Genomic DNA, 20,519 nt, shown 5'->3' on the forward strand with positions numbered 1-20,519 from the left:
AGGGGTTGCCAGCACTGGCTCAGCCATGGGGGTAATTCTGGTGGGGATGCTGTGTCCGTGGGGAGATCTGGGTGCGGCATGGTGCTGGGTTTGGCAGCAGGAGTCTGTGTGCACAGGCGCTGCCTGCCCCAAGCCCATTAGTAACAGATCTTTGTGGAATAACCCTCCTCATTAAGGCGAGCTACCCCATGTGTCAAAGCCACTTTATAAGGAAATTATACTCAGCTCCAGCCGGGATGTGCATATGTAAATGGGGCGATGCACAGCCCTGATTGAGACATCATGGGGCAGCTCAGCCTGGGACCCCTGGGAATCTTCAATTCTGGGGGAAACAGGAGCTCCAGAGGGGCTGGAGAGTGCTGGTGGTGGGGGATGCACCTCAGCCACCTCCTGGGGTTTGGGAGCCCCTGTGTGCACCCAGAGTTTTGGCAGGAGCCGTGGACCTGGTTAGGGCTGGAATGTCTCCAGGTGTTGGAGGCTCCAGCATCCCAGCTCCAGTCGCCACATCCTCCCAACAGCATTGCAAAGTATCTCCTCTCTGCACTGTGTCACCTCTCTTGGTTTGGAGGAGCAGAGGGGAACCCCCTCTATTGCATCCCACCCCCCAATTTTGTCAAGATGTCACTGCATGCCCAGCACTGGTGGAGGAAGTGTGGACTACTCCTCTGCTCCTCATGTCATGACCTGAAGCCCTACTGAGCTGAGATTAAATCCTCCTGACCACACATCTGAGGTGTTGGGATGCTCCACACACACATTTGGAATGTTGGGATGCTCCAGTGTTTGGGAGAAGCAGGAAGAATGTACCAGAGCTGAACCCATCACAGGGCTTTGCCCAAAGGACACCGTGAGACACCGAGGTTCTTCACACAGCACCTGTGCTCACTGCTCCTTTCCAGGAAGGAGTAGACACAGCACGCACCAGCACCCTGGGATCCAGCTGGAGCATCCCCATATGCCGGGACATTGGCACCTCTTTGTGGAAACAGGGTGGCAGCTCGGCAGGGAAGTGAGACCCTTCTTTTTTTTGGCAGCGTGTTCCTAATCAGCAGGACCCGCGCGCTCCGCCGCAGGCACGCCGCGCACTGCTATTTACGGAGCTACTTGAAATACACCTGCAAGAGGGGAGAGGAGAGAGGAGCGCCAGCAAGTAAATAACCCAGCAACCCGACGGAATGAAAACAGGGAGGAGAGATGCAGCAACTGAAGGCAGAAAAAAACCCCAAAATGAAGTGTGATGTGCAATTGAGGGGCTGCGTCCCAATTGTGCCCTGGTTTTCCACCAAGGTGCTCACTGGTGTTGGTGGTTGGTGGGGAGACCCCATCCCATTGCTGGCCATGGGGTCTCAGTGCATCCCTGAAGTGGGCAGAGGGATGGATGGATGGATGGATGGATGGATGAAGCCCTTTGCCCACCTCCCCACTTGCTTTGTTTACCTCATGCTGCTGTTCAGCTCCTGCCTCCCCCCACTCTTTTCTGAAACATTATAAATCAAACAGCTTAAAATGTAAAGCATCAAAAATTCTAAAACCTTCATCTATTATTAACTGTGACAGTAAATTCCACCTCTGAATGTTTCGCATAGCAACTGTTACCAGGACTCAGCATCCAAAGCTGATGTTCCAGCAACTTTCCATCACGGCGCCGCTGCTGTTCCAGCGATGCTGACACCGGCCTGGTGAGACTGGCTGCCACTCCCAACACTTTTCTATGGGATTGAGATGCCAGCAGAGAAACCGAGCTCAGATTTAGTGAATACAGCCCAGGATTGGAAAGGAACTTGGTGCCTGCATGTGGGAGCTGGTGGTGGGATCCCCCATCATGGTCCTACCTCTGTGTTGGTCATGCAACCCCCCCAAACTTCATTACTTTGTCCATTGTGTTATGAAGCGCCATAAATAACAAGGATGGGAATGGAGTGGTTAAAATAAATGGATAGGGAAGGGTTTTTGCAGGGGTTGGTGTTTGCCTTTCTACCTCTGCTTTGTCCCGGTGCTGGATGTTGTTGTGGCCCCTGAGTGGTAACCCTCACCCTGGCATGGGCAGGGCGTCTCACTGCTCTGAGCATTGGGTTGTGGTGAGTTTGTGGTGTGCCAGGTGCCCACAGGGACCAGGAGCCAGGTGTTCACCACTGGGGTTTGTTCATGTTTCGGTGGTTGTTTGCCTTCCCCGTGTGCCATCGTGGCTCTGTTCTGTGTTGTCTCCCCAGCCTGGAGGTTGAGCTGGGGTGTTTTAGGTTGGATTTGCCTGCATGGCAGCACTGTGAGCCTGGTTGGAGGTAGGGAGAGCCGTGGCTCTGCAACCCCATGGAATGCTGAGCCTGCTCTGCTGAGAGCCCCACCAGTGCACTGGCACCACAACCATGGCAAGGCTCACACCGGCACCCCAAGTACCCAAAAGCACCCAAATTCCCCCAGCAGCACGCACCAGGGCATGCCTGGTGCCCCCATACCCTGGCACAGGAATCCTTGCCTTGCCGTCATCCTGGCTGTGCCACCTTCCTGCAAATCCTGTGGCTGCCCACTGGGATCTCGTGTCGTGCCATGCCGTGCTGTGCTGGCTGCGGGGCCAGGCAGCAGCGGCTGCTCTGCTGTCTCCCCAGGGACAGGCAGCAATTTTCCTGCTCTGAAGAAGCTTGTGAAGGTTTGAGTGAATCTGGGAAGCAAATCTAATTGGCAACCTGGTAATTCCTCGGGGGGACATGTACTTTGGTCATATCTAAGTACATTCCAGCCAGTGTTTAAGACACGCTGAATCCAAACTTGGACAGTCAAATACCAGCAGCTCTAAGCTCCTTATCTATTTCAGGCAGATTAACTCCTTAATCATCTCTTTTGGAAGTTCCCTGCCCCAAATTCCTCTCCCCTCCTCTTCCCCCTCCCCAGTTTTTCAGCAGGAACAAAAGGAACCGATTTTGCGGGGTGCCAAAGGTGGGGACGGCGCCTGCCGTGATTGACAGAGTCAATAACCGGGAGCCGGGAGAAGGCCTTTGGAAATCTGCTTCCCACTTCACCTGCCCCAGTATTTGTCTTCAGGATTTGAAGCTGGGGAATATATAATACCAAAATAATTTACCACACAGCATCAAACCTCGATTTATTATTTTCAGCCTTCTTTTCTTTTATATTTTTTTTGACTTGATTTATTTCTTTCAAACCCCTTTTATTCTTATTTTTCCTTTTCCCCAAGGGATTTTTGCTCAGCATCCCCCTAGCAGGTGACCACTCCACAGCCCCCAGCCCCGCTTGTGGCAGGGGGATGCTCATCCCCTCCCTGGCAGGCACAGGAGATCGTGCTGAGCCATGGGGACACAGCCGGTGCTGGCCACTGTCACTCAGGGGAGTGTCAGAGCATTACGCTTCATTACCGAGCTGTCTGCTGCCGGCAGGGGATGGCTTAGGACAGAGCCCGGCAGCAGCACAGCCGGGTTTGGCTCCGGTGGATGGACCTGTCTGTGGGCAGATGCTGAAACGTGGCAGCTGTGGGGTGCCCGTATCTGAGGGGTTTGGCTGGGATGGCAGTGGGGAGCTGGTGGTTGCTGGATCATGAGATTGGCTGCCCAAAAAGTGAAGGAGTTGCCACAGGAAGGCAAAAGGGGGACAGGGTAATGCCTCCCATAAGAATGGATCCTGGTGAGGGGGTCTCAATGGGGCTGGGACTGGGGATGTCTCTGGGATCACCAGTGATAATTGAATAGCGCTCGTCTAAAACACAGGTGTAAATGTCCCCATGTACCCGACATGGTGGGGACACTGGGACAAAGCCCCATCTCCTCCCAGAGCTTGAGGTGGGGAGGAGGCATGGGATGGTGCCAGGGTCTGTCCTTTGCTGTCAGCAGCCATCCCACAGCAGCTGAGGCCTCCTGGTTTTTGATGTTGCAGCGTGAACTTGCCGGAAGTTTTCCCAGTAGAGAAGCTGGCTGTGACCAGAGATGAGCCAGAGTGGCTGGACCCAGTGGCACATTCATAAGAGCTGGGAATGTCCTGGGGGTGATGGCCACCTGCCAATCTTTGGGGTCTCCAGTTCTGTTGGGGATGGAGAGATGCACTGGGGAGGAGGTCCAGGATCCTAGGGCTGGGACATGAGCCTGCTCCATTCCCATGCTTCTGGGCTGGCACTTCCCAGCCTCAGCACTGTGGACAACACAAACCCGGACCACCCTACAGTGGGGAAACTGAGGCACAGCTAGAGAGTGGTCCTGGTTTCAACCCAGTGGATTTTCCAGCTCCAAGCTGCTGGGTGAGTGCCAGGTCCTGCCACCAGGTTTGGTGTTGGTTTGCTGGGCTGAAGGGTCAGCAGGTGCCAGGGGACCACGAGCCATCCCTGTCACATTCCCCAGTGAGTGCAGCCTTATGCATCCGACCGCATCCATGAGCAACCATCACAAGATGCAGACCAGATCCAGGACTCCAGATCCATTCCCTCTCCCATACTTGGGAGAGATTTTATTTGCTTTTATTTTTGTTGCAAGAAGCATGAACCCCTTGGGGCATCAGCATCCCGGAGGAGGGTGCCAAAGGCATGGCATCTGCTCCCTGCCTTTCCTTGCAGGGATGGAGCTTCTGTCCTGCTTCTAGGGAAACTGAGGCAGGGGACAAACAGGATGTGGGAGGAGGGAGGGTCAATATTAGCGGTCACAGTAATGATTAGAATGGTTAATTATTATTGGAATTGAAGTGAGTCAGGCTGAGAGCAGGAGAGGAGGGAGGAAGGAAGGGAGGAAGGAAGAAGGATCCAAACCTGTCAGGCAGAAAATGAGTAAAGAAGAAAAACGTGAGCATGTGGGGAACTGGCCAGGCTGTTGCTTTGCACCAGCACCATGCTGGCCCCATGCTGCTCACTTGGGGTGAGGCTGGAGGGGTGGCTGAAGGTCACCATGGTGGTGACAACAACCCCACGGCCACAGCTGTGCCGATCGGTGCCCTGGCGCCGTTGTACTGACAGCTGCAGGCAGGTCTACACCAGGATTTGGGTTTGGAGAATGGAATTGCTCTGGATCCCTCCTAACCTTGGCTGTATTTCCAGCCTCCTGCAGGGCTGGTTTTCCTCTCCCCTCAGAGCCCCAAGGTTGATGTCCAACCGCTGGCTGGGAGTGCGATCATGTGGAGCCTCACTCCATGGTACATCCGGCCATGAATTTTGCTCCGGAGTGGAACACAGTTCATCCCAGGGAGGGAATTTGCCCAGGAAGGCTCAGGCTGAGCATCTGTTTTGCTGTGAGCCTCCAGCCTTCCCCCTGCTCCCCATCTTTTTCCCTTTTTTTTTCTTTTTCTCTTTTTTCTTTTTTCCTATTTTCCTTTTCTTATTTTCCCTTTTTTCCCCCCTCTCTCCCCTTTTTCTTCTTTTTCCCTTTTTTCCCCTTTTTTTTCCTCCCTTCCTTTCCAAATCCTTCCTTACCGACTGACATTTTCCACCACCAAGAAAAAGACACAGCAGCTTGCTCTGACTCCCAGAACCTCCCATCACTCTCCCCAGCCCAACCCTCTGCAAACCTCCCATCCCTGACATCAAGGATCCAACCCCCCCTTTCCAAAATAAAGGAGGAAAAACCAAGGGGAGAGAGGCTGGAGCTGGCGTCTGAGCCGGATTTCCATGTGAGGGGATGAGGTTGGGGCGGCCACGGGCTTCCCCTGGCAAGCGACAGAGGAACCGGGGCCAGCAGAAACGTTGAGTCATGAGTGCGGTTCGCAGGCGGTGGATTTTTTCCCAAGAAAAATTCCTCACTGGGGAGGAGCAGAGCTGAGAGGGGAGCAGCAGTGAAGGACTGTGGCCCCCAAATGGGACACTGATCTGGGGATGGGGATGCACCCCATTGCGATGGGAATTCCCTGGGCAGGTTCCACCCCCCGGCAGGGCGGTTTGGGCTGGAGGGGGGGGGGGGGACCTGCCCAGGGAATTCCCAAGCAGCTGGATGGGAGGAGCAGCGTGATCTGGGGAGGGGGGCTGCAGGAGATGGGGACCCCATCCTTCCTCCTCCTCCTTACCCACATCCGCCCACCCCCACGCAATGGGCGGCGCAGCCCCAGCTCCATTTATCATCATCTGCGGGCAAGTGAAGTGTGCAGGGAACAGCTGCTCCGGTCGGCTGAGCGCCGAAATGGGGCGGGACGCGGGGCTGGGGGGGGCGCGGGGGGCTGCGGGCTGCCCTGGGGTACCATAACCCCCCAGTCGTTGCTCTGGGAAGGAGCACTGGCATGGTGGGAGATGGAGATGGTGAGGGGAGGGATTGGGGAGGTGTATTAAAGGGGTTCACTGGAGGGAGAGCACATTATTGGGGTGCACTGGGGCAAGGGTGCACTAATGAGAGTGGATCGAAGGGGTGCACTGGAGAGAGGGTGTATTAAAGGGGTTCACTGGGGAGGGGGACCGTTATTGAGGTGCATTAAAGGGGTTTATTGGGGGACAGTGCAGTAAGGGGGTGCATTGAGGGGGTGCACTGGGGAGAGGGTGCATTAAAGGGGTTCACTGGAGGGGGCATTGAAGGGGGGGTGCATTTGCAGCGGGTGTCCATGGGCTGCAGGGACAGACAAACAGCAGCAGCTCCACAACTGTGCGGAGGGTTTGCCCCTACCCCGCACGAGCCCCACGGGTCCCTCTGCACTGCTGAGGGGGGTCTGCCTGTATTCCATCCCCCCAGTGGCTCTCATTCCCAGCTCCTGAGGCAGGATGCCCTTTCCTGGTCTGTCCCACACACCCCGGCTCCCCCCCGCAGCCTCCCCTTTTCTCTCCTCCCTTAATAATCAAATTCTCCGGAGCACTTTGCGGTGTGGCAGCCAGCCAGAAAGGGTTTCTTTAAACTCCACCAGCTCACAATTAAACAAATCCGGGGCTGACGCTACTCGATAGGCGCTTATTCCACTCCCTGAGAGCTGCCGGGGGATCCAGGGGGGTCCAATGCCTTCGTTCCCAGCTCCGATACCACCTCACCGTATGGGGCTGCACATCTGACTGAGGGACAAGGGCTGGGAGGGGGTTTGCGCCAGGGGTTTGGGGTGGGGAACGGGGTGTCCGCTGTGCCAGCGCTGCTCTGATGGCAGAGCATCCCCCTGCGAGAGCGTGCTGCTATTTTTAGTCGCTGAGTCCTTGTTGATGGCGCAGCATCGAAGGCGAGGGAGCAGCCGGAGGAGCAGCAGGGCTGGATCAGGCCCCGCGGGATGAGCAGCAGCTGGGAAGCAGGGCCAGCGTGCAGGGAAACGGGGGATACCCTTTGCCCCCTGGGGCTGAGGAGTTGTGGGTTTTGGGTGCTTACCGAGGGTCCCTGCCATGGGAAGTCCTGGGCTGCCTTCAGAGGGCTCCGGATCTGGCCATGCCATGTCCCTGCCAGGCAAGAAGAAGAGGGAGGAAAGGGGAGAAGGCAGGGAAGGAAAGAAGGAGGAGGGGGGGAGGAAAATAACACGGAATCCAGCCACGCAGCACAAATCCTCCTGGGTGGCAGGCGGGCTGCGGGCCACCGTGTGAGCGGGCGGCTGTGCTGGCCTGGCAGTGCCGTGTGGTGGCCCAGCTCGCTCCCAGCACCAGCCCCGTGCCATGCATCAGCCCCCCACACCATGGCAGCCCCCTGCACTTGCAGTGTGACCCTGTGCACCAGCATAGCCCCAGGTCATGCCCTGGTGCTGGGTGGTGCATCAGGTCCTTCTGTGTGCCCCATGAGTGACACAGGGGCTGTGCTGGGCTGTCCACGCTCCCTTGGGACCAAGAGGATGGGATGCTCTGTGGTGGCTATAGCCAGCAGTGAGCACTGCTCCTTGTGTTCTGGGGGACAGGGTTGCGCCAGTGCTGGTCACCATGGTGGCTGCCTTCTCCCTTCCCAGGGACCCACACCATGAGCCCTGGCCATGGCACAGCTTTGCCAAGGGCAAGTGTCCAGGCACAGCCATGCACTGACAGCCCTGTACAGATTCCCATCTCAGAGGCAGTGGCTGGAAACTTCTTCAGGGTCAGGAGAGCATGTCCAGCAGGGACGTGGCAGGGACAGTGAGTGTGCAGGGCCCCTGGGACCAGCCACAGCCACCTCCCTCTCCAGGGGAAGGCCGTAACCTCCCGGCCGTTGACAGCTTGATTTGATGCCATTAAAGCGTTTGCTCGGAAACAGCCTACATCAGGCACAACATCTGGCACAGCCCTTCCCCAGCAAAGCTGTGGCAGATCCGAGGGCAGAACTGGCCTCTGGCTCTGCCAGTGGGTCCGGGTGCTGCTGGTGATGAGTGTGTCCCCTGCCAGGGACAGCCTGGTGCCCAGGTGGCCCACAGGGACATGGGACCACGGCTCTGGCTCATGGGATTTCAGCTGGAACATGTTCCCTCTGTGCATCCCCACCTCTGTGTGCCAATGACTGATCCGTCCCCTCGCACTGTGCACTTTTGCTCATCCTGACATCGTCCCAGCTGTTTGTAAAATTAACAATAATTAATTAATAACAATAATTAATTAATCATGATAATTAATAATAAAGGAGAGAGGGGAGAAAAGCTCCCCCTAAAGCTTCAGCCCAGGGTCTTCTCAAGCCGATTTCATTTTTCAAACCCACTCCCACACAGCATGAGGGGCCCTTTGCTCCCATTAATTCTCCTACCACTGCCCAGGGCTGCCCCACAGCCTGGCTTTGATTTTCCTGCCTTTGTTCCAGCAGCACTGGCACAGGGCTGGCACAAGACGACATGCTGTGGTAGGCGGCTTTTGTGCCAGCTTTCCAGATGTTTTTGACCCATCTTTTCCCTGGAATTTAGGTTTTAGCTGCATCCAGTTGCCTGCAGAGCCTGCAAGATGCAGCTGCAGTATGTGGCAGTGACATCGAAAACATCCCAAAAGGGGATGGGGAACAGGGAAAGATGGGGCACTGGGCTAGTGTGGGTGGCACTGAGCCTGGCTCCGGTGGTGCCCGAGGACACCGTGTGATCGGTGCATCCCTGAGCAGCTGGTGTTTATGGAAATAGAACTAAATAAAGCCCCGTGTGTGTGTGTGTGTGTAGACCCCCAAAAGGTGCTGAGGTGTTACTGGTGGGTGCTGCAAGGAAAAGGGACCGAGCTGGGACTCGTCAAACTAGCACTGTGGTTTATGTGGCTGTGGCAGAACCTCCAGCAAAGGGACTGTCTGGAGCCATGCAGCGTTTGGCATGTGGTGGTGGCATGATGGTGGTGCAGGGACATGTGGGGACACAAGTGAATCCGTGTCCTGGCTCAAGGCTGCCTGGCACCACAGAAAAACGTGCCAGGAGCTGGGGTGGGCTCGGCACAGACACCACCAGCACCCCACCCCTCCCCTCTTGTTACACTCATTGCCTTGATGGAGGCTGAGGGGACAGCACTGGTGTCACCGCTGCGTCACTGCCAAGGGAGCAGCGCTGGGGATGTCCCTGGACAGCTACAGACCCTTGGGGCTGCCCTAACCCAGGCTGCCAAATCTCAATTCACGTTCAAAACAGGCTTGTGTCCACCCCAGTACCTTCAACCCACTGGTGCTGGAGACAGGCAGGATGCATCCCCCTCCCACCAAGCCCTTCATTAGCTCCCACAAGCCACTTGACTGCCTAAAGAGATCAAACCAGTGACCCAGGTGTGTCTCTGCTCCCAGAGCAAGCAGGGTGAGGAAATGGGGAGCTTTAATGACGACGGTGGTGAGGCACTCAGTAATGACGGCTGCTGGCGGGAGCAGACAGCTTCCAGATGGCATCGCACCGGGGCAGAGGGATCGCTGGGGCCGGGGGGGCTGCAGGAGGCAGCAGCCGGCAGAGACGGGCAGAGCCAGCAAGTTGAAATGACTTTTTTTGCAGCAGAGCCTGTGGTTCTGGTCCTCTGTGCTGCTGCTTCCAGTAATTAGCCCAATAATTAAAAAGAATGGCGATAAGAGGGGTGTGCAGAGGCACTCGCAGGATCCCGGCATCCCTGGGGAGGCGTGTGAGAAGGGCGGGAGTGATTTGCGGATGTGAGGGGTGGTGGATGTGTGAAACACAAAGCAGGGCTGGAGGACCCCAACACGGTGTGGGGGTCACTGCACCAGGTGGGGCAGGCAGGGAGGGGTGGGCAGCTCCAGCAGCAGGGACAAGAGGGTGTCTGGGCCCACTGCAGGCAGGGAGGGGGCAGCCAGATCCCAGCACCCTCCTGCCCGTGGGCACCGTGCTGCCATGCAAGGAGGTGGGATAGAGGGGAGTGCAGGACGCTGCAAGGTGGGGATGCAGTGCCAGGCAATGTGATGCAGGGTGACATGGCACGATGCAGAGCGATGCAAGGTGACGTGGAGCCAGCTGCTGCCATCCAGGGCGGTGCAGTGCACAGGGATGGGATGCAGGGCAATGGGATGGGATGCCATGCAGGGCAATGAGACGCAGAGCCATGCAAGCCGATGCAATGCAGGGCAGCACGATGCAGGGTGATGAAATGCAAGGTGATGTGGTGCAGGGTGATGTGAGGTGAGGCAGGAGGATGCAATGCAGGGCAATGCAATTCAGGGCGATGCAATGCAAGGCAACACAATGCAGGGAGTTGAAATGGAAAGTGATATGATGCAGGATGATGCACAGCAATGTGATGCAGGGCGATGCAAACCAGGGTGATGAAATGCAAGGCAACATGAAGCAAGGGTAGCGTGAGGCGATACAATGCAGGGCAAATCAGGGCGATGCAATTCAGGGTGATGCAAGGCAACAAGATGCAAGGAGATGAAATGCAGGGCAATGTAATGCAAGGCAACATGATGCAAGGAGGTGAAACACAAGGTGAGGTGCTGGAGAGCAATGCAAGGCCATGCAGGCAATTCAATGCACCATGGGGTGATGCCAGACAATGTAGGGCAATGTGAGGTGATGCAGCATCACGTGCTGTATTCCAGGGTGGCTGTGGGGCGATGCCCAGCAGTTGAGGTGAGGCGAGGCGATGATGCCCCCATGGTGCAGGTGACGCTGGCCTTCTCGGTCCCTGGCCCACCACGGTGGCGACGCTTCATTTGAATTCTCGCCTCTCTCTCTTCGCAGATAACGAGCCCGCGCCATGCAGTCCTTTCGAGAAAGGTGTGGTTTCCATGGCAACCAGCAGAGCTACCAGCCGACTTCACAAGATACATCACGCCTGGAGAATTACAGGCATCAAAGTCAGGCAGGGCCGAACTGCGAGCGGCAGAGGCTGGTGGCGAAGGAGTACTACAGTCAGCAGCAGCTGCCATATGCGGGCTATGAGAACAGCGCCGTGGAGAAATACCACCGGGGAAACAAGCAATTAGCAGGGCAGCAGCTGCAGGGCAGGCCGGCCTTTTCCAATTACACCGTGCAGGAGAACAGCCCTTATCCGGCCCGGTATTCCGGGGACGAGAGCCTGCAGGCCTGGGGTGGCCAGCCACAGGCGCTGCCCGGCGGCGTGGCCAAGTATGAGGACAACCTGATGAAGAAGACAGCGGCATTGGCGGGTGGGCGGCCATACCATGAGCCAGCAGCCACCTCGCTGCCCTTCCGGACTCACTTCCAGCAGCAGCCGCAGCAGCAGCAGCAGCAGCAGCAGCAGCCGCCCGCACTCCCCTACCCCAAGCTGCAGCGGCAGAAACTGCCCAACGATGTCTCCTCACCCATGCCCTTCTCACAGAGCCCTCACTTTGGGCAGCACTCCCAGTCCTTCCCTGCCTCCTCCACCTACTCCTCGGTGCCGGGGGGCAGCCAGCCGGCACACTCCTACAAGAGCTGCACGGCACCCTCGGGGCAGCCGCCACTCGAGCGGCCCCTGGGCAGCGCTGCTAGCCTGGCCCCTGGCCCTCGTGTGCCCAACCTGCACGGCTACCAGCCCAACCGCATCGGCTATGAGCAGCCCCCGCAGCCACCGCCGCAGCCCCCGCAGCCACCACCACCACAGCCCCCACAGCCACCACAGCCCCCGCAGCCCCCACAGCCCATGCAGGGGCGGCATCATGCCTCAGAGACCCTCCACTACCAAAACCTGGCCAAGTACCAACATTACAACCAGCCAGGCCAGACCTACTGCCCGGGCGATGCGCCGCCTGTGCGGACACCGGAGCAGTACTACCAGACCTTCAGCCCCAGCGCCAGCCACTCGCCGGCTCGCTCCGTCGGCAGGTCCCCGTCCTACAGTTCCACTCCCTCCCCACTGATGCCCAACCTGGAGAACTTCCAATACAGCCAGCAGCCGCTGAGTGCTGGTGCCTTCCCAGCTGGCATTGCTGACCACAGCCATTTCATGCCGCTGCTGAACCCTTCTCCCACCGACGGGACGAGCCCCGACACTCAGTCTGGGAACTGCAAAAACTTGCAAAAGGAGAAGCTGCCCGAAAACCTGCTGTCAGACCTGAGCCTGCAGAGCCTTACAGCACTCACCTCCCAGGTGGAGAACATCTCCAACACTGTCCAGCAGCTGCTGCTCTCCAAAGCAGCTGTGCCCCAGAAAAAGGGCATCAAGACCCCAGCAAGGACCCCCGAGCAGCTCAAAGGGCAGCACTGCAGTCCTGAGAGCAGCACCTACTCGGCAGAGCAGGTGGGGACCCCCCTGTCTGACCCACTGAGCACCCCCCAGTCTGTTCACGCTGAGACACAGGACACTGACTATCTCAGTGGGTCAGAGGACCAGCTGGAGAGAAGTTTCCTGTACTGCAACCAGAACCGCAGTCCTGCCCGCGTTAACAGCAACTCCAAGGCAAAGCCTGAGTCAGTGTCCACCTGCTCTGTGACCTCCCCAGATGACATGTCCACCAAATCAGATGACTCATTCCAGAGTATCCATGCCACGCTGCCCCTGGAGACCTTCACCAAGTATGTGACCAATGAACGGGACTGCCCCCGACTGCTCCTCAGCGCCCTGTCCCAGGAGGAGCTGGCTTCTGAGATCATTGTCCTGCAGGATGCCATCAGCGAGAAGGCGGACAAAGCCTGGGCCAACTTGCCCATGCTAAGCAAGGAGGCCACTAAGTCCCCCTTCCAGCTGGAGAATCACCGGCCCAGCCTGGACTCCATGGTGAAGGGTGCCTGGCCCAGCCAGGGTGACTCCAGCACGCTCACTGAGCCCCTCAAGTTGGACAAAGCTTCAGGGGCCAGCACGGGGAAGGACTTTAGTGAGGAGGTGTATGAGGGTCCCCAGGTGGAGTTCACAGCCACTGAAACCAAGGATGTGCTGAAGGACACGGCCCCACTGGCCTTCAACTCCAAGCCCAGCATCCCGGCAGCGACGTCAAGTGCGGGAGCCACTGGCTACAGCTGCTACTCAAACACCACTGCCAACTCGGTGGCGTCTGAGAATGCCATGGAGCATTTTGAGTGGCCGGAGGAGAGCCTGGGCGAGGCCTGCCTGCGGTGGAAGGACCTCCAGGCCACCGACCTCCCCAAGGGCTTGTTCCCCAGCAAACTGGTGAGCTCCTGCAAGGAGAAAAAAAATGCCTGCGGCTTGGACCTGTGCGATGGAGAGCAACCAGCCAAGAGCGAGCCAGTCCAGGACTTTGGCCAGCAGGTGATGGAGGAGGAGGAGGAGACACTGACCTACGACGAAGCAACAAAGGCAGACAGCGAGAGGTGGCTGCAGGACACCCGGCACTGCTGCTCGGCCGGGGACTTCAGTGAGATCCCCATCATCTCCTCACCGGATCTGAAAGAGTCAGACCTGGAGGCAGAGGAGTACTCCTCGCTTTGTGAGCTGGCTGGCTCAGAGCAGAAGTCAGTGACGTACGATGCCTCACCACCCAAGCCCCCAGAGATGCCGGCCGTGCTGTCCTCCAGTGAGGTGCCTGTGTCTGCTGAGGAGACTGTCAGCACAGTGGAGAAGGAGAGCTCAGCTCCCACTCCACGCCTCTCCGGCCAGTCCGTCATCCTGCTGGGCCCTGCTGTGGGCACGGAGACCAAGGTGAAGAGCTGGTTCAAATCCTCCCTGCCCCACATCCAGCCTGAGGAGGAGAATGGCGGAGGGGAGACATCTCACCTGGAGGCAGCTGATGCTGAATCTGCCTCGTCGGTCATGGTGAAGCAGCAACTCACACCCGAAAATGTGCTGGGGAAGATGGAGCCTGTCTCACGGGGCAAGAGCCTCCGCAACAAGAGGGTCCACTGCCGGCTGCCAGAGGGGGATGGCCCTGGCAGCACCATGCTGAATCCATTCGATGAGCTGCCAGCAGCCAGCAGTGTGGCCGGCACCTGCCTGGGGCCAGACGGACAGGCGGAGGTACCGAGCAAGAGCGCCCAGAGCCAAACACCCCGGTTTCCAGCCGAGGGCCTGCCGGCACGCATGTGCACCCGCTCCTTCACCGCCCTAGCCGAGCCCCGTGCCCCTGCCCCACTGGAGGGACTGAAAGCCCCCGCACACCAGGAGAAGCTGGGGAAGAAGCCTGGCTGCGGTGTGAAGCAGCGGGTGGCTTTCAAAACCAGGAAACGCAACAGCCGGCCGGCCCCCAGGGTTGTCCAAAACGCCAGTGATGCTGCCCTCCTGGTGCCTGGCTTGGTGGCGGCAGAGGAGGTGGCAGGGCCGACACCACTGGAGGGGGACGCGGTAGAAGCTGGGGAGAGGGACCAGCGGTCGATGATCCTGCGCTCCCGGACAAAGACACAGGAGGTTTTCTACACCAAGCGGCAGAGGGGCAAGCGGGCAGGTGATGTCCGGCTGAAGAACTGCAAGGCACCCAAAAAGCTCATATCCAACAACCACCTCCCACCTGCCTTCAAGCTGCCAGCACCGGGCAGCCCCCACAAGGAGGGCAAGGTGGGTGCCCGGATGAAACTGCCCAAAGCGGGGCCGGGCATGGGGGGCAAGATGTCAGAGCGGCCCCTGCACTCACTGAAGAGGAAGTCCACCTTCATCTCCCCAATCCCCACCAAAAAGAGGAACCTGGTCCTGCGGAGCAACAGCGGTGGTGTGAAGGAGGAGAAGCCAGAGGGTCCCCCCAGCCTCTTCAAGAAGATGCCGGTAGCCAAGAAGGTGAAAGCCAAGCTGCCTCCCAAGAGCTCTGGTGAAGCCATCCCGAAGCCCCCCCTGCCAAAGGAGGCCCCTGATGTCTGCATCAAGATCACCTCCCGGGCAGCTTTCCAGGAGGCCACTAAGACCAAAGTGTTGCCTCCCCGCAAGGGCCGCGGCCTCAAGCTGGAGGCCATCGTCCAGAAGATCACCTCTCCCAACCTGAAGAAGTTCACCTGCAAACCAGCAGCCACAGCAGTGGCAGCCACAGTGGCTGCCTATGGCTCCTCCCTGAGCCCAGCTGGGGTGGAGCGGGAGCGGGTGGTGAAGCACAGTGGGGTGGCTGTGGCAGTGGGCGACGCGCGGCTGCCCAAGCTGGCGGCAGCACAGAAGGTGCCCACAATGCCGGTGGCTGAGCCGCTCTGCCGGAACCCCAATGGCCGAGCACCAAAGGGGAAGCCGGGTGGTGGGAAGAAGCTGTCCCATGATGGCTGCCAGGGGGAGGCCTGTGGGTCAACGCCGGGGACCCAGTCCAGCCCCAACGTGGTGGCCAAGAACCTGGGGCTCCTGCCCAAGAAGAGGAACCGCAAGGGCAAAGCGGCGGCGCTGGGCATGGCCAAGGCGCCCCTGAACCCTGCACTGCCACCACCGCTGCCCCGGGAGCGTGTGGCCGGCCCGGGCGGTGCGGAGGAGGCGCCTCGAGAGAAGAAACCAAAGACTGAGGAGAAGGAGGCGGGGAGCAGCGACGGCCCTGCTGAGGGACGTTCTGCCGCCGGGTCGGCGCGGGGCCCGAAGCCGCGGGCCAACCACTCCAACTACAACGGCTACTCCAAGCGGCAGCGGAAGCGTCTGGGCCACGGCAAGGCCAAGGCGGTGCCGGCGCGGTGCAAGAGCCGCGGGAAGCGGCGGCGGCAGCCCCAGCAGGCCCCGCTGCTACACCCCGCCGAGCCCGAGATCCGGCTGAAATACATCTCCTGCAAGCGGCTGCGGGCGGACAGCCGGGCCCCGCCCTTCGCTCCCTACGTCCGCGTGGAGCGGCGCGGAGAGTTCACCACCACCTGCACCGTCGTGAACTCGCCCGGCGACGAGGCGCGGCTGCAGCGGGGACCGGCCGGGCCGGCGCCGCGGCCGCGGGCGGCTCTGCCCGCCTCCTCCACCATGCACATGGGGCCGGTGGTGTCGAAGGCGCTGAGCGCCGCGTGCCTGGTCTGCTGCCTCTGCCGCAACCCCGCCAACTACAAGGACCTGGGGGACCTCTGCGGGCCCTACTACCCCGAGGACTGCCTGCCCAAGAAGAAATCCCGGCTGAAGGAGAAGGCGCGGGCGGAGGGGCCGGGCGAGGACTCCACCGTGCCCGCCGCAGCCGAGCGGGCGCCCCGCGGGACTGAGGGCGGCTGCGGCGGCGGCGGGAAGGCGGCGCGGCCGGAGGGGGCCGCCGAGGCGGCCAAGCAGAGCGCGCTGCGCTCCAGCCCGCGGGGCATGTTCCGTCGGCTGCAGAGCTGCTACTGCTGTGACGAGAGGACAGAGGGCGAGGAGGCGGCCGAAAAGCCCCGGCGGCACGAATGTCACAAGGCCGAGTCCCCGCCGCAGGAGCCGGCGGGCGACACGCAGGAGCACTGGCTGCACGAGGCCTGTGCCGTATGGACCGCTGGGGTTTTCCTGGTGGCGGGGAAGCTCTATGGGCTGCAGGAGGCTGTCAAGGCGGCTGCAGACCTGGTAAGAGCTCGGCCGCACGCCCGGGGCCGCATCCCGAGGCGGCATCTCCCGCTGGCCTCCTTCAAGCATTCCTGTGTCTGCACCTGTGGTCGGGATGAAAATTAGGAGTTTTGCCCTGGGAGAGCAGGGCGGGTGCTCAGCACCGTGAGCCCCGCTGGGTCCCTATGAGATTTGTGCTGCTGTGTTGCTGATAGCACCTGAACTCTCCTTTTTAGGCACAAAAATACCTACGGTATTATGTTTTAGGAAGGCGACTGGGCCCCCCTGGGATTATCACATCCCCTGGCCCAGTCCTGTGTTGCACGGGGTGGCTCAGAGCAGCACAGATGCTGCAGGGTGGGAGATGAAAATGGGCACAATGCGGCCTGATGCCACCGTGATGGGCAGCAGGGGAAGGGAAGCTGGAGGGAGGGGATGACGCTGCCCTGCTCCTCTCCCACAGTAATTGAAGCAAGGCCGCATTGTGTGAGCAAGATAGGGAGGTTGCTGAAGGGGACAAGAAGTTGTGGCTGCCCCATTCCTGGAGGTGTTCAAGGCTGGATCGGGCTTGGAGCAACCTGGTCTAATGGAAAGTGTCCCTGCCTGTGGGAGGGGGGTAGAATGAGATGAGCTTTTTTAGGGTCCCTTCCACACCATTCTGGGATTCTGTGATGTGGATTTTTAGTACTAGGGAGAGGGAGGGGACAGCCTCCCATCAGAGGCTGGGCAGGAGGTTTCCAGCAAGTCCCCCAGTGCCAGGTTTGAGGGCTGGCTGTATTCCTAAGCCTGTGTGCTCATTTCATGGCTGTGTGGAAGCTGCTGCCCTCACCACAGAGCCAGGTACTCCCATCCCACCCTCACCCACTGGGGATGGGGCAGGCTGGGCACAACCCAGGTCATGTCCCTTCACCTCCTTCCCCATGGAGCACAGCTGTGGGCTCAGTGTTATCCAGGAGAGTGGTATGGCAGGTAGAAAGCTCGTGCGTGGCTGCAGACAGCCAAGTGACAGGAACGGTGTTATTCACAGTGTGCTGGCACGGGAGGAAGCATGTTGCCTGGGAGAGGCAAGGAGGGGCTGGAGAGAATCGGGAACACCCGCGTTGCCCTTGCTGCTGGGGCTGTTGTGGTTCTCTTCTTCTGCACTGGACTCTGACGGGGTCTCTCTGTCTCTCCACATCTCTCCTTCCCTGCTCTGAATTCCCGGGTGCGTGTACAGAAGTGCTCGAGCTGCCAGCAAGCAGGAGCCACCGTGGGCTGCTGCCAGAAGGGGTGTCCCCACACCTACCACTACGCATGTGCCGTCGACACAGGTGAGCTCAGCCACGGGGATGGGGCACGGGGTCCTGGGCACTCTCTGAGCCAGCTGAACATGGGGCCTGTTGCTCCAAGGTGAGGGGTGGGCTCGTGGCTCACTGGCTTGCCAGGATGGTGATGCCCACTGTGCTGGCAGCACTGGCAGGTGTCACAAGCTTGTCTGGCCTCACCTGAGCCCTTCACACAAACGCTGTGGCTGCTGGGTGGCCATGGACCAGGGGGACACTGCATTCCCCCTACTCAGGGACAGCTGCTTTGCAGCGCAGGATGTCCCCTGACACATCCTTGTCCCCTCCTCACAGGTTGCTTATTAACCGAGGAGAGCTTCTCTCTGAGATGTCCCAAACATAAGGTAAGCCCAGAGCCCCCCTGTGCACCCTGCAATGCTCTGCAGCTCCCTGTGGCATGAGGACCTGCCTTCAGACCCCAGATTCCTGGGGACACCCATACTGGATGCTCAGCTCTGTGTGGGCATCACATCCATGGGGGTATCAGGGGGACCAGTGACTGCATGCATGACTGGGACTCCCCAGATGGGTCTGAAGGGTCTTATCCCCTTCCCTCAGCACAGATGAGGTGGTGAATGATGGTTGAACTCCTTCTCAAAGCGCTGTGTCCCGGGTGGATGCCCGGTATTGGTGGGGCGGGGGCCGATGGGGACAACACAGGGCCACCTTCCCCCGCCTCCAACGGGATCCCCGGGCTGACACCTCCGTTCTCCCCGCAGAGGCAGCCGGTGTAGCGCCCGCGGGCACCCGCCCCGCCGCCAGCGAGGGACCGGCAGAGGAGGCAGCGCCTGGAGCGGAGCGGGGCCGGGCCGTACCGGGGACCCGCCGCTGCCCGTGAGCGCCCCGGAACCCCCCGGGACCCCCCGAGCCCGCTCCGGGGGGGCGGAGCCAGCGCCGGGCTTTCCTTCCCGCCGGGTCCCGGTAAAACCCGGTCTGGATACGCGGGGGACGGATCGGGATCCCCCACCCGCGATGGCTGCACAGGGGGGCGGGGGGGTGTCCGTGTACAAGGGGGGTCCCGGCGATGTTGTCTTACTCTGGGGCCGCCGGACCCTCCGTGGGTCCCGGCTCTCAATATCACACTGATCTGATCTGAGATGTTGCCTTCAGCAAACCTCATGGTGTCTGTATATAGTTCAGCGGAGAAAAGGATAAAAAAAAAAAGACCAAAAAAAAGGAGAAAAAAGAGAAAAATGAGAAAAAAAAAAGGCAAACAACGGCCTGCTGTTTGAAACGTCACTCTGCTTTTTCTGTTTTGTTCTTCCATCTCCTGTTTGCCCTCATCCACACCCAGGGTGCTGGGGGGGCTAAGGTTGCTTGGCCAGGCTGGTGGGCACCCACTGAGCTGCCCCAGCCCCACTCCCATACCCCAAACCCTGACTCATTGCACCACCACCCTCCCACTCCATGCGGCGCTGGCACTGCTGGGCTGGGGACACCTTGTCCTGCTGTCCAGGACCCCCAAAACCCACCCTCCTGCCTCTGCTTGGCTTCACCAGCACCCATTCTGTGGCTCGTCCTGTGCTTCTGCTGAACTCCACAATTCTCCATGCTGAATTGGAGGAGGAGGAGGAGGAGGCATTTGCTTCCTCCTTCCACATGGGCCTGGCTCACCCCACACTGCCCTGGGTTTGCTCAGCTCCCTTGGCTTTTGCTTCCTGGCCACCTCAGTGGAGCTGGGGGGCTACCCAACACTTCAGCAACCCCTGCCCATGTCCCCAGGCTCCACAGCCCATATTTGTGTCACCCACACCCTGACACAGGTGGCAACCAACCCAGGGTGAACCAACCCCAAATCTCATCCTAAAAACAGCCACCGGCTGCCGCCCACCTGTGCAGCATCCTGCAAAGGGGGGCACACTGCTGGTCCCATCCGTATCCCCCGCAGAGCCAGCGCCCCATGTCCCCACCACCTCTTGTGTCCCCTCCATCCCACCCACCCCAAGGTTTGCTGACCACACAATGTCTGTTATTTCAGCAGCTGCCTTGGACACAGGAGTGAAAAACACAAAAGAGGAGGTGAGAAAAACAAAAAAAAGGGAGAAATAATAATAAAAATAATTAATTTAAAGAAGAAGAAGAAAAAAATCCCTGTGTCCTTGGCAGCGTTGCCTGAAATCTGGCTATTTTTAGTGACATCTTGTACATATGACTGTAAAATGGTAAACCGTGTGTATTATATATTGCCTCATTATATAGTGTATATATATGTATACATATACATATATATAATATATATGAAGACTGTAAATGTTAAGACTAGTGTTCTTATTAGTATATTGCTTCACACTGAAGATTGTGTGTAACAAGCTGTTTCTAAAAGATGTTTATTTTCCTTAAGAGTAAAAAAACAGGTCATTGCATTCAGAGCGTCAATAAAGATACAACGATTGTTTTGGAAGTACGTGGCGCCCTGCTCGTGGCCTCTCTTTATCCCTGGGGGGCTGCTGGGGTCCCCCCTGGGCTGTGACAGCCCCTGGCTGGTCCTTTGTCCCCACAGGTCTTGCTGGAGGGGATGGGGTATGGGAACAGGGAGACAGCACTCGCTGGGACATCATGGGGTGAAGAGGGGGTGAATGGGGTCCCTCAGCACCCAGTGCCCCCATCCCTGCCACCTTTGTCCCCCCCTCCCGTGT

The 20,519-nt window shown here is 59.0% G+C and overlaps 1 protein-coding gene across 1 annotated transcript in view; it reads left to right on the forward strand.

Moving 5' to 3' along the window:
- RAI1 (retinoic acid induced 1) overlaps window positions 1-20,489 on the forward strand; it is a 74,532-nt gene extending 54,043 nt beyond the window's left edge. The window contains exons 3-6 of the mRNA XM_082292337.1: window positions 10,969-16,582; window positions 17,778-17,871; window positions 18,178-18,227; window positions 18,603-20,489. Of these exons, the coding sequence (XP_082148463.1) occupies window positions 10,985-16,582; window positions 17,778-17,871; window positions 18,178-18,227; window positions 18,603-18,617 (5,757 nt within the window). The 5' untranslated portion in view covers window positions 10,969-10,984 and the 3' untranslated portion in view covers window positions 18,618-20,489. The remainder of the gene's footprint in view (window positions 1-10,968; window positions 16,583-17,777; window positions 17,872-18,177; window positions 18,228-18,602) is intronic.
- Window positions 20,490-20,519: the final 30 nt, after the last annotated feature.

Source organism: Coloeus monedula (assembly GCF_965178545.1).
Source record: "Coloeus monedula genome assembly, chromosome: 16".
NCBI classification, from domain to species: domain Eukaryota; kingdom Metazoa; phylum Chordata; class Aves; order Passeriformes; family Corvidae; genus Coloeus; species Coloeus monedula.